Raw genomic sequence first — 12,806 nt, 5'->3', positions numbered from 1 at the left:
TCTTTACCAACTGAACTATCAGGGAAGCTTGCTCAAACTCATGTCCATCGAGTTGGTAATGCCATCCAACCAGCTCATCCTCTGTCATCCCCTTCTTTTCCTGCCTTCAATCTTTCCCAGCATCAGGATCTTTTCCAATGAGTCAGTTCTTTGCGTCAGATGGCCAAAGTATTGGAGTTTCAGCTTCAGCATCAGTCTTTCCAATGAATGTTCAGGACTGATCTCCTTTAGGATGGACTGGTTGGATCTCCTTGCAGTCCAAAGGATCCCCTTTAATCATAACACTCCCTTTAATTGTGACAACCAAAGATGTCTCCAGATTTTGCCAAATGTCCCCTGGGAAACAAAATAAGGCCTAGTTCAGGGGAAGGGCTGGTCTAGGGGAAGGGGCTCCTTTCTTATAATTTCCACCAAGATTCAGCAGTGTCTACATGTTAGGCAGTAATCTGACCAATCAAACTTGTAAAGGTTAACTCCAGGAAGAGGGAATGGGAAGGTGGAAAAGAAGAAATTTATGTGACTTTTAATACACTTTATAAATTTTTATATTGTCCACATTTTTTCCATTGACCATTTATTTCTTTTGAAGTTGTGCAAGAATAATATATATATTTTAAACCAAAATTTTCATTAGGTGTTTGCAAGAAGTTCTAAATGATGATGATAATGACATTAAAGAAGAACTTGGCATACATTTTTCTGTGAGTACTAATGAAAATCAGATTATAGTTTAGATTTAATGTTTTTAAAAATATCTTTTATTATAGTATCTTATATATTGGATGTGTTTTTTGAAGGGTATTATACTTCTGTACTGTAAGTCTTTTCCCCCACTTGCTCCTCATTTGATGCCTTATGTCTATATACTCTCAAAGTGAAAAGATAGCAATTATTCAATGTGAACACTGTAAAAAATTAAATGGAATGATATATGCATAAAGCAATATATAGCATATACTAGGGTATGTTTTTATTTATATGTATATTTAGATGATTGAACTATATAAATAATTATTTAACGCCTAGTTATTTAAAGTTTTATAGGGAAGAATGTACTAGCAATAATGGTCTTGTGGTTGATTATTCAGACTTTCTTTCATGTTTGGTATCTGAATATATTTTGGTTACAGATACACTGGGACAAAAATGATGTTGATTTAATTCCAAATGGGATTTCTATATCTGTAGACCAAAGCAACAAGTAAGTTTTGAGACCTCGCACATCTGTTTTGAATACACATAAAATGTTTATATCACTATGCTTTATAAACATATTTTGTCTTTTGCTGTGCTCAGTCATTCAGTTGTGTCCGACTCTTTGTGACCCCATGAACTGTAGCCCACCAGGCTCCTCTGTCCAGGGGGACACTCCAGGCAAGAATACTGGAGTGGGTTGCCATACCTTCCTCCAGGTGATCTTCCCAACCCAGGGACTGAACCCAGGTCTCCTGCATTTCAGGCAGATTCTTTACCATCTGAGCTACCCAGTCTTTCCAGATGATCATTTTAGCTTCTGATCTTTTTCAAAAGATAAAAGGTTATAGGGAAGAGAAGGGATGCAAGGAGTCAAGATTAAATATTTCCTTTGCAGCACTTTTCACTGTTCATTTAACAATTATTTTTTGAGCCCCTACTCTATACTAGACCCTATTCAAGGTGTCAGAGATATGGCAGTAAAAAAAGATGCAAAATCTGGAGCAGAAATGACAGTGGAGCAGAAAGTCAATAAATTATTATGTAATAGAAAGTCAGATAAGGATGAACACTCTGAAGAAAATGAAAACCAATTAAGAAACTAGAGGGTGACAGGTAAACCACAGAAATTGGCAAATGCTGCAAATGAGGGTTCCATCTTTTCCCCTCTCCTTTTAAGAAAGCTGGTTGTAGAACATTTACCAGCACACCACTGGTTACAGGGGAGGACAGAGGAGGTTGATTCAGACATGATGGTCCTTGAAGGATGCTCAAAGGGTAGGAGATTAGCATGTTTTAAGGTGATATCTGGTGGAAATATCTCCAGTAGCACACCTGCTCTCAAGAAATTCATCACAAATTGGAGAAGACAATCTCTGCAGACATAATTTACACACAGTGATATGTTGTGAGAGGGGAGAGAGAGAGGAACAGAGGACCAACCCTGAGAAAGTCATGTTCATTTTGAATTCTGATGAGTGATGGAAGTTGCCAGGTGAAAAGGAAGCCCTGCCTGCTGTTGCCTAAATTGTACGGGAGACAGTGAGGCCAGTGAACTGAAGGTCAGCATGGCCGGAGGTTCAAATGGCACTGGGAAGAGGCTGCTGAGTCAGGCAAGGGTCACATCGTGGAGGCCATTGTTTTTTACCCCCTTCACCCATGGAGACCTTTTTAATCCTGCTAAAGAGGTTTGAAATTACCTTAAAGGCAATGAGAAGTCTTTTAAAGATTTTAAGCAGGAAGAATGACATATTCAGATTGGTGTTTTTAAAATATCGTCCTGAATGTAGCTGGGGCAATGGGAGCAAAACGAAGCCTTCATCCTTCTGCACATTCTCCACGTTTTCTTCTAGCTGACTAGATGTTTTCGCAGCCCTGTGTCATATAGCGTTGGGTGCTCTGCACATGTAACTTACTTTTCTTTCTTAATGGACATGGTGAAAAGGCAAAGTAGAGAATAGTTAAGTCACTGGTTAAGTATATTAATGGCCTTTTTTTTGCTTCCTTCAGGGAAGACTATGTTTCTAAGTGTGTTGATTATGTTTTCAACACCTCTGTAAAGGCAGTTTATGAGGAATTTCAGAGAGGATTTTATAAACTTTTTGACAAAGAGATACTTAAACTTTTCAAGCCTGAAGAACTAATGAGAGCAATAATTGGAAATACTGACTATGACTGGAAACAATTTGAAAAGGTAGGTAATAACTAAAGTGCCCCCAATTCTTCCAAAGAAAAATTACCCCTAAAAACCAAATTTCTCCTTTTTTTTTTTTTTTTCAAGAATTCTGTTTATGAGCAAGGATACCATGAGTCACATCCTACTATACTGATGTTTTGGAAAGCTTTCCATAATTTAACTTTGGATGAAAAGAGAAAATTCCTCTGTAAGTATTGCAGAAATAGATCAATCTATAATTACATATCTTTTAAAATATCTTATTTGAGATAAAGTCATTAATAGTGTATCACAAATGTTAATGGAAAAGCAAGGGTTAGAATGCAGGTCCCCTACCTTCTAGACCAGTGTTCTTTTTCGTACTTAAGCCTGTTTTCCATTTTTAAAAAATGATAGTAATAAAGATGTTGTTATTTTACTACCTTGTCTACACTGACCCAGTTTGTATCTTCTTTCTTCACTTTAGTTGGCTCCTAATTGAGCCTTTTATCTCACATTCCTACCTTTATTTAATTATCTAAAGTCCTATGGAATTAGGGCAATGTCAACTGTCTCAAATACTATTAATAATTAATAGTACCAGTGACCACTGATGATGATAATAATAACAACATTTATATTGTGTGCTTACTCTATACCAGGCACTGTCCTGATCATTTTATAACTATTACTTCCCTTTATCCTAATAGCAGCCTATGAAGCTGGTACTTTTATTTTTCCCCACTTCAGATATGAGGAAAAAGAGGCTTGCAGCATTTAGTAGCTTGCCTGTGTTCTGACAGTTGGTTAGTGTCAGAATGATAATTTGAACCCAGCAGGCTAATTCAAAGCCCATGTTCAAGACCACTAAGACATAAGAACCTCTCTTGGTGGGAACCCTAGGTTTCCATAGGACAGACTTAGTGCCTTATTCTCTTATCTTTCATCCATTTCTTAGTTCTTTTTGAGATGTGTACACATCTTTCTTGCTATTTTTGTTGCTACTGAGGATGTTTGAGGACAACTTTTCCACAAACTTAACTACTTCTCCACAAGCCCAAACTACCTTTCCAATCTTCTTTCTTAAAGGGAAACTTTTGCTTCAGTCCAGGGATTCTGTTGGCTGTACATTCAGTGAGTTCACATACATCTTCTACTCTGGTTTTTTTCTTTCTATCTGAAGCTTCCCTGTCACCCTAATCTGGCACCTCTCTCCCTGCCTTGAGGCTCAGTGCCTTCATTATCTCTTCACATCATACTTCCTAGCTGAGTTAAACTCCTTGTATCTTGCTGTTATCTTTCAGATATGTAATTTCCCCCCAACTAGATCGTGAACCCACCAAAGACAAAGACCAAATGTCATGATTTTTCTTCACCCCACGTGGTCCCACGTAGTTCTCCTTGCACAAGGGGAGCCGATAAATATTTTTGAATGAAGTGATTAATTTCTTCCTTTTCATTTTAAGTTTTGTTCTTTCTGTGAACTATCTTAACTGAAGTTTATTTCTTTTTAGTTTTTCTTACAGGAAATGATAGACTACATGTAAAAGGCATACAGAAAACAGGAATCCGGTTTCGCTGTCCCGAGACTTTCAGTGAAAGAGATTTCCCAAGATCACTGACATGTCATAATATTCTGGAACTCCCTAAATATTCTACAATGGAAAAAATGAAGGAAGCACTTCAAATAGCCATCAAGAGCAACAAAGGATTTATCTCACCCACAGTCATAGGGTGATAGTGACCTCTGAGAGGCTCACATCTAGGGTCCTCTCACCTTACCATCCTTCTGTTCTTTAGTACAGAAGTACAGTTTCTTCTTTAGGTTGATTCGTACAAAGGTTGATAGAGTTTAGATAAAATTAGTTGACAAATGCTGGGATAAACAATGACATGATGAATAAAGGATAATATTGCTAATAAACCAGCATTTCCTGTTCCTTAAATTTGCTATGAGAATGATTGCTTTTTACTGAATTATTTCCTGAATAATAATTATCATTTTAAAATATACAGAATATTAAAAACTAAAAGATACTCCAAAAATATTGTATATCTAATAAACAATCTGCAAATATGAAGTTTGAAAAAATAAAGCTGTAATTGAATTCACCATGTTTCAAGGCATGTGTGTATATATATTTTTTTTGTTTTTTCTCCTATTCTGGAATGTCTCCAGAGTTTTGATTTTAGCCAAACAATCTTTTTGAAAAGTCTAAATATTAATTTACTGAATAATGGCTTGTGTTCAGTGCTGTGTTCTAAGAATCATTCTAGACTAAAATAACATTATTTTGGTTAAAGGCTGAGCCCAACCAGGAACTCTTGTCTAATAACAGTTGGAAAAAAATGAAGAACCTGAAATATGTTTCAGCATCATAGCTATAGAATGAATTAAAGGAGAGATATAAGCATGTTGGAAATGAATTTAGTGAGGATTTCTATCTCATATTAAGTTTAAAACTGTAAGCTAGTCTATAAATGCCTACGGTCATCCCAAACCATACCCAGAAGCCTTGTGTCAGTGGTACTGTGGGAAAGGAAACTATGGGGTGAAGTCCACACTAGGCGCTGATGTGGAAAGAGGTCCGAAATCTGAGGACAGACAGAACAGACATAGAGATTCCACCAAAAACCCTAGATCGTAAGCCCCCAGCAAATCCTCATAGTTATTTTGGATATATCTGGTTTCTACAATAAATGGAATAAAGGCCCAGATGTATACTACTGGAATTTTAAGGGAAAAAGAAACTTCTAAATCTTAGAGATCCTTAGTTCAGTTCAGTGGCTTAGTCATGTCTGACTCTTTGACCCCATGGATTGCAGCATGCCAGGCTTCCCTGTCCATTACCAACTCCTGGAGCTTGCTCAAACTCATGTCCATGAAGTCGGTGATGCCATCCAACCACCTCATCCTCTGTCGTCCCCTTCTCCTCTTGCCTTCAACTTTCCCAGCATCAGGGTCTTTTCCAATGAGTCAGTTTCTCACATTAGGTGGCCAAAGTACTGGAGTTTCAGCTTCAGCATCAGTCCTTCCAATGAATATTTAGGACTGATTTCCTTTAAGACTGACTGGTTGGATTTCCTTGTAGTCTAGGGGGCTCCCAAGAGTTCTCCAACACCACAGTTCAAAAGCATCAATTCTTTGGTGCTCAGCTTTCTTTCTTTTTTTTTTTTTTTGCTTTCTTCTGGAAGTTTTATGAAGGTTTAGACAGGTGTGTGAACATTTTGGCATCGATTCTAAACACAGCAGGGAGTGTAGTATAAGGTTCATTTGTTGATTTTTGTCTGGCTTAGGGATTTCCAATTGTTCCAGCACCATTTGTTCCAAGTCCAACCTTTTTTCACTGAATTGCTTTTGTACTTCTGTTAAGCATCAGTCGACACGTACATGTGGACTATTTCTAGACTCTCTTCTCTTCCACTGATCTACCTGTCAGCTGCTGAAATCACCGTTTCGATTACTACGACTACAGAGTAAGTTTTAAATCAGGTACTGTGAATCCTCTAACTTTATTCTTTTCAAAAACTGGTTTGGCTATTCTACTTCCTTTGCCTTTCCACATAAATTTTAGAATCACCTTGTCAATATCTACAAAAAACTCTGCTGGAATTCTGGTTGAGACTGTGCAGAATCCATAGGTAATCTGAGGGAGAATTCACCTCCTACTGATAACTGTCTTCTGATCCATGTGTCTTCTGATCCATGAACATGGTATACTTATGTCTTTCTTTCAACAGCATCTTACGCTCGTAGCATATAGATGGTATGCCTACTCTACGAGACGCACACCTCAGTGTAAATGTAAGGAGGCAGAAGGACAGGTCACCGCATAACCACCCACCCCTGACGTCCACTAGGGGGTGCTCAGCTTTCTTTATGGTCCAACTCTCACATCCATACATGACTACTGGAAAAACCATAGCTCTGACTAGATGGACTTTTGTCAGCAAAGTAATGTCTCTGCTTTTTAATATGCTGTCTAGGTTGGTCATAGCTTTTCTTCCAAGGAGCAAGTGTCTTTCATGGCTGCAGTCACCATCTGCTGTGATTTTGCAGCCTCCCCAAACAAAGTCTGTCACTGTTTCCATTGTTTCCCCATCTATTTGCCATAAAGTGATGGGACCAGGTGCCGTGATCTTAGTTTTCTGAATGTTGAGCTTTAAGCCAATTTTTTCACTCTCCTCCTTCACTTTCATCAAGAGGCTTCTTAGTTCCTCTTCACTTTCTGCCATAACAGTGCTGTCATCTGCATATCTGAGGTTATTGATATTTCTCCCGGCAATCTTGATTCCAGCTTTTGCTTTATCCAGCCCAGCATTTCACATGTTGTACTCTGCATATAAGTTAAATAAGCAGGGTGACAGTATACAGCCTTGACGTGCTACTTCCCAATTTGGAACCAGTCTGTTGTTCCATGTCTGGTTCTAACTGTTGCTTCTTGACCTGCATACAGATTTCTCAGGAGGCAGGTAAAGTGGTCTGGTATTCCCACCTTTCTAAGAATTTTCCAGTTTGTTGTGATCTGCACAGTCAAAGGCTTTGGCTTAGTCAATAAATCAGATGTCTTTCTGGAACTCTCTTGCTTTTTCGATGATCCAATGGATGTTGGCAATTTGACCTCTGGTTCCTCTGCCTTTTCTGAATCCAGCTTGTACACCTGGAAGTTCTTGGTTCATGTACTGTTGAAGCTTCGCTTGGAGAATTTTGAGCATTACTTTGCTAGCATGTGAGATGAGAGCAATTCTGCTGTAGTTTTAATATTCTTTGGTGTTGCCTTTCTTTGAGATTGGAATGAAAACTGACTTTTTCCAGTCCTGTGGCCACTGCTGAGTTTTCCACATTTGCTGGCATATTGAGTGCAGCACTTTGACAGCTTCATCTTTTAGGATTTGAAATAGCTCAACTTGAATTCAGTCACCTCCACTAGCTTTGTTCGTAGTGATGCTTCCTAAGGTTCACTTGACTTTGCAGTCCAGGATGTCTGGCTTTAGGTGAGTGATCACACCATCATGGTTATCTGGGTCATTAAGATCTTTTTGTATAGTTCTTCTGTGTATTCTTGCCACCTCTTCTTTATTGCTTCTGTTAGGTCCATATAATTTCTGTCCTTTATTGTACCCATCTTTGCATGAAATGTTCCCGTGGTATCTCTAATTTTCTTTAAGAGATCTCTAGTCTTTCCCATTCTGTTGTTTTCCTCTATTTCTTTGCACTGATCACTGAGGAAGGCTTTCCTATCTCTCCTTGCTGTTCTTTGGAACTCTGCATTCAAATGTGTATCTTTACTTTTCTCCTGTGCCTTTTGCTTCTCTTCTTTTCACAGCTATTTGTAAGCCCTCCTCAGACAACCATTCTGCCTTTTTGCATTTCTTTTTCTTGGGAATAATCTTGATCACTGCCTCCTGTACAATGACAAACCACTTCAGTATTCTTGCCTTGAGAACCCCATGAACAGTATGAAAAGGCAAAGATAGGACACTGAAAGATGAACTTCCCAGGTTGGTAGGTACCCAATATGCTACCAGAGAAGAGTGGAGAAATAACTCCAGAAGGAATGAACAGATGGAGTCAAAGTGAAAACAATGCCCTTTGTGGATGTGACTAGTGACGGAAGTAAATTACAATGCCGTAAAAAACAATACTGCATAGGAACCTGGAATGTTAGGTCCATGAATCAAGGTAAATTGGAAGTGATCAAACAGGAGATGGGAAGAGTGAACATCAACATTTTAGGAATCAGTGAACAAGTTATGACCAACCTAGATAGCATATTAAAAAGCAGAGACATTATATTGCCAACAAAGGTCTGTCTAGTCAAGGCTATGGTTTTTCCAGTGGTCATGTATGGATGTGAGAGTTGGACTATAAAGAAAGCTGAGTGCTGAAGAATTGATGCTTTTGAACTGTGGTGTTGGAGAAGACTCTTGAGAGTCCCTTGGACTGCAAGGGCATCTGACCAGTCCATCCTAAAGGAGATCAGTCCTGGGTGTTCATTGGAGGGACTGATGCTGAAGCTGAAACTCCAGTACTTTGGCCACCTCATGCAAAGAGTTGACTCATTGGAAAAGACCCTGATGCTGGGAGGGATTGGGGGCAGGAGAAGTAGGGGACAACAGAGGATGAGATGGCTGGATGGCATCACTGACTTGATGGACAGGAGTTTGAGTAAACTCCAGGAGTTGGTGATTGGCAGGGAGGCCTGGCGTGCTGTGATTCATGGGGTCGCAAAGAGTCGGACACGACTAACGACTGAACTGAACTGAACTGAACTAAAATGGACTGGAATGGATGAATTTAATTTAGATGACCATTATATCTATTACTGTGAGCAAGAATCCCTTAGAAGAAATGGAGTAGCTGTCACAGTCAACCAAAGAGTCCAAAATGCACTACTTGGATGCAGTCTCAAAAATGACAGAATGATCTCTGTTCATTTCCAAGGTGAAACATTCAGTATCACAGAAATCCAAGTCTGTGCCCCAACAACTAATGCTGAAGAAGCTGAACGGTCCTATGAAGACCTACAAGACCTTCTAGAACTAACAGCAAAAACAGATGTGCTTTTCATCACAGGAGACTGGAATGCAAAAGTAGGAAGTCAAGAGATACCCGGAGTAACAGGCAAATTTGGCCTGGGAGTACAAAATGAAGCAGGGCAAAGGCTAACAGGGTTTTGCCAAGAGATCACACTGGTCATAGCAAATACCATCTTCCAACAACACAAGAGAAGACTCTACACATGGACATCACAATACCGAAATCAGATTGAATATATTCTTTGCAGCCAAAGATGAAGAAGCTCTATACAGTCAGCAAAAACAAGACCGGGAACTGACTGTGGTTCAGATCATGAACTCCTTATTGCCAAATTCAGACTTAAATTGAAGACAGTAGGGAAAACCACTAGGCCATTCAGGTATGACCTAAATCAAATCCCTTACGATTATACAGTGGAAGTAAGAAATAGATTTAAGGGACTAGATCTGATAGAGTGCCTGAAGAACTAGGGACAGAGGTTCATGACTTTGTACAGAAAGAAGAGATCCTTAAGCACCTGACTTTTGGTTTTGTTATTCAGGCCTTTCAATTCCAACATTACTTTGTCTATGCAAATGAGTGAGCTGTACTAAACAGTTTAAGAACAGATAGTACCAGTTCTTTATGTACTCTTTCAGAAAATAAAGGAAGAGGGAACACTTCCCAATTAATTCTCTTTTGCCAGCATTATTCTAATACCAAAACCAGATAAAGACATTACAGGAAAAGAAACCTACATGTATCTCTCATATGATCACAGATACAAAAATCTTTTACAAAGTTTAAACACATAAAACATTCAGTAAAATATAATATCTGTGAGCAACTTGGAGTTAGTTCAGAAATTCATTTGAAAATCCATTATTTTCACCATATTAGACAAAAATCGTGTAATTACCTCAGTAGAGGTAGAAAAAAGTTGACAAAATTCAGTACTTACTCATGCAAGATGAGAACTCTTGGCAAACTAGGAACTTACTCAACCTGATTACTTCATACTTAATGGTGAAAGAAATGCTTTCCTAGTAAATTTGAGAAGAAGTCCAAGATGTCTCTCATCACTTCTGTTCAACATTGTACTAGATGTACTAGTCCATACATCAGGCCAAACTTAAAACAGAAAGGTCATAATGATTGGAAAGGAAAGAGTAAAACTATCTTATTTATCAATTACATAGTTATCTATAGGATGGTCAAAGGCATCCACTCAAAAAATCTACTAGAACTATTTACTAAGTAAATATAGAAAGGTGTCATGGTTCAAGGCACTATATAAAAGTTAAATGCATTTATGCATACTCACAGGCTTCCCTTGTGGTTCAGCTGGTAAATAATCGGCCTGCAATGTGGGAGACCTGGGTTCAATCCCTCGGTTGGGGAGATGCCCTGGAGAAGGGAAAGGCTATCCACTCCAGTATTCTGGCCTGGAGAATTCCATGGACTGCATGGTCCATGGGGTCGCAAAGAGTCGGACACGACTGAGCAACTTGTATTTCATATATATACTCACAATCAAACACTGAAATTTTTTAAAGTACAACTTGTAATATAAAAAAATAAATATATAAGGATAAATTTAACAAAATATGTTTGCTCACCAAAAACTTGAAAATATTGCTGCAATAGTTTAAGAAGCTTTAAGTTAATGGCAAGAGATGCTCATGGACAGAAGAATCAATATTATCATCAGGTCAGTTCTTCCTAAACTGATCTAATTTAGAGTAATTGCTAAATCCTTGCAGTCTGTTTTGTAGAAATTGATAAGGTGATTCTAAAATATTTATGGAAATGCAAAGAACTTAAAATAGACAAAACAACTGAAGAAGGACAATGGTCAAACACTTAGGTGAACTGATTTTAAGTCAATTAGCATCTACAGTAATTAACACAGTGTGGTACTGGAGTAAAAAACAGAAATACAGGATGGAACACAATAAAAAGTCCAAAAATAAGTCCAATCACATATAGTCAACAGTTTCAACAGAGACACAGAGGCAATTCAATGAGTAAAGGCAAACTGGAACAGGTAGAAATGGGTAAGGAAAAAAAAATGAATCTCTTCCCTATTTCACACCATAAAGAATAATTCATTTGAAATATAACAAAGACCTAAAGCTGTGAAACTTCTAGAAGATAATGTATGAGAAAATCTTTGTTATTCTGGGTTAGGCAAAGATTTTTTTAGGACCAACCAAAAAAAAAAAAAAAAGGATGAATAATGTTGGTAAGAGAAAAAGAATGGATAAAGAAAAAAATGAATAAATTTCATCAAAATTAAAACTTTAGCTCTTCGGATGACATTTTTCATGTAATTTTATGTTTTAGTTTTATCACAACTTTCCTCTTTTTATTGAAGTGTAGTTGATGTACAATATTATGTTAGAAAATATTTCAAAACATATATCTAGTAAAGAACTTTATATGTAACATAGAGAACTCTTATACATTAAAAAAAAAACAACAACCTTAGATGATAAGCAATGGAATCAGTAAACAGGCAAAAGATGCAAAGACACTTCACCAAAGAGGAGACATTGATCAGCACTAACAAGCATTTGAAAAAATTCCCATCATTAATCATTGTTGTTTAGTTGCTCAGTCCTGTCCAACTCTTTTGTGACCCCATGGACTCTAACCTACTAGGCTCCTCTGACCGTGGGATTTCCCAGGTAAGAATACTGGAGTGGACTGCCGTTTCCTTCTCCAGAGGATTTTCCCAATCAAGGGATCAAGCCGGTGTCTCCTGAAATGGCAGCCGGCTTCTCTACCACTGAACCACCAGGGAAGTTTTAATGGAAATTAAAACTGCAATAAGATGGTATTTTAGACTACCGCAATTGCTAACATTAAGAAGACTGACAGTGCTAAATGTTGGGAAGGATGCAGAGGGACTGGACCTTTCAAATTGCTGGAGGGAATGCTAAACAGTATAGCATTTTAGAAAAGTATGGTAGTTTCTTCAAACGATATTCATGTACTTGCCATATGACACAGCATTTTCATTTTTATTTATTCCAAAGAAATGAAAACACTTATCCACATTTATCTAAAGCCTTGTTTACAGTATTCACAGCACTTCTATTCATCGGAGCCGCAAGCCAGAAAGGACTAAAATGCCTGCCTATAGGTAAAATGGATAAAGAAATCGTAGTGTATCCATATAATAGACTACCATTCAACAGTAACACAGAGGGAACTACTGATGAAACACTACAGGCTGAATCTTAAAACCTTATGCTAAGTGAAAAAAGTCAGACACAAAAGACTGCACAAATCTGATTCCATTCGTAAGAAACTCTAGAAAAGGCAAAAATATATTGACAACAGATTAGTGGTTGCAGTCACCGTCGTGTGGGCCGTGGGACGGGATGGCTCTCTTCAGCTTTACCATGATGCTGTGGCAAAGCCTGGAGCAGA

At 38.1% G+C, this 12,806-nt stretch overlaps 1 protein-coding gene across 1 annotated transcript in view; it reads left to right on the top strand.

Annotated features, from left to right (window-relative positions):
- LOC133071725 (probable E3 ubiquitin-protein ligase HERC6) overlaps positions 1–4,960 on the top strand; it is a 52,563-nt gene extending 47,603 nt beyond the window's left edge. Inside the window, exons 19-23 of the mRNA XM_061164423.1 lie at positions 635–701; positions 1,131–1,201; positions 2,704–2,887; positions 2,975–3,077; positions 4,363–4,960. Coding sequence (XP_061020406.1) covers positions 635–701; positions 1,131–1,201; positions 2,704–2,887; positions 2,975–3,077; positions 4,363–4,586 — 649 coding nt within the window. The 3' untranslated portion in view covers positions 4,587–4,960. The remainder of the gene's footprint in view (positions 1–634; positions 702–1,130; positions 1,202–2,703; positions 2,888–2,974; positions 3,078–4,362) is intronic.
- The last annotated feature ends 7,846 nt before the right edge of the window (positions 4,961–12,806 follow it).

This window comes from Dama dama, chromosome 17 (assembly GCF_033118175.1).
Source record: "Dama dama isolate Ldn47 chromosome 17, ASM3311817v1, whole genome shotgun sequence".
Taxonomy (NCBI): Eukaryota; Metazoa; Chordata; class Mammalia; order Artiodactyla; family Cervidae; genus Dama; species Dama dama.
The sequence above is the reverse complement of the archived record's forward strand: the minus strand, read 5'-3'. Positions and strand labels throughout refer to the sequence as shown.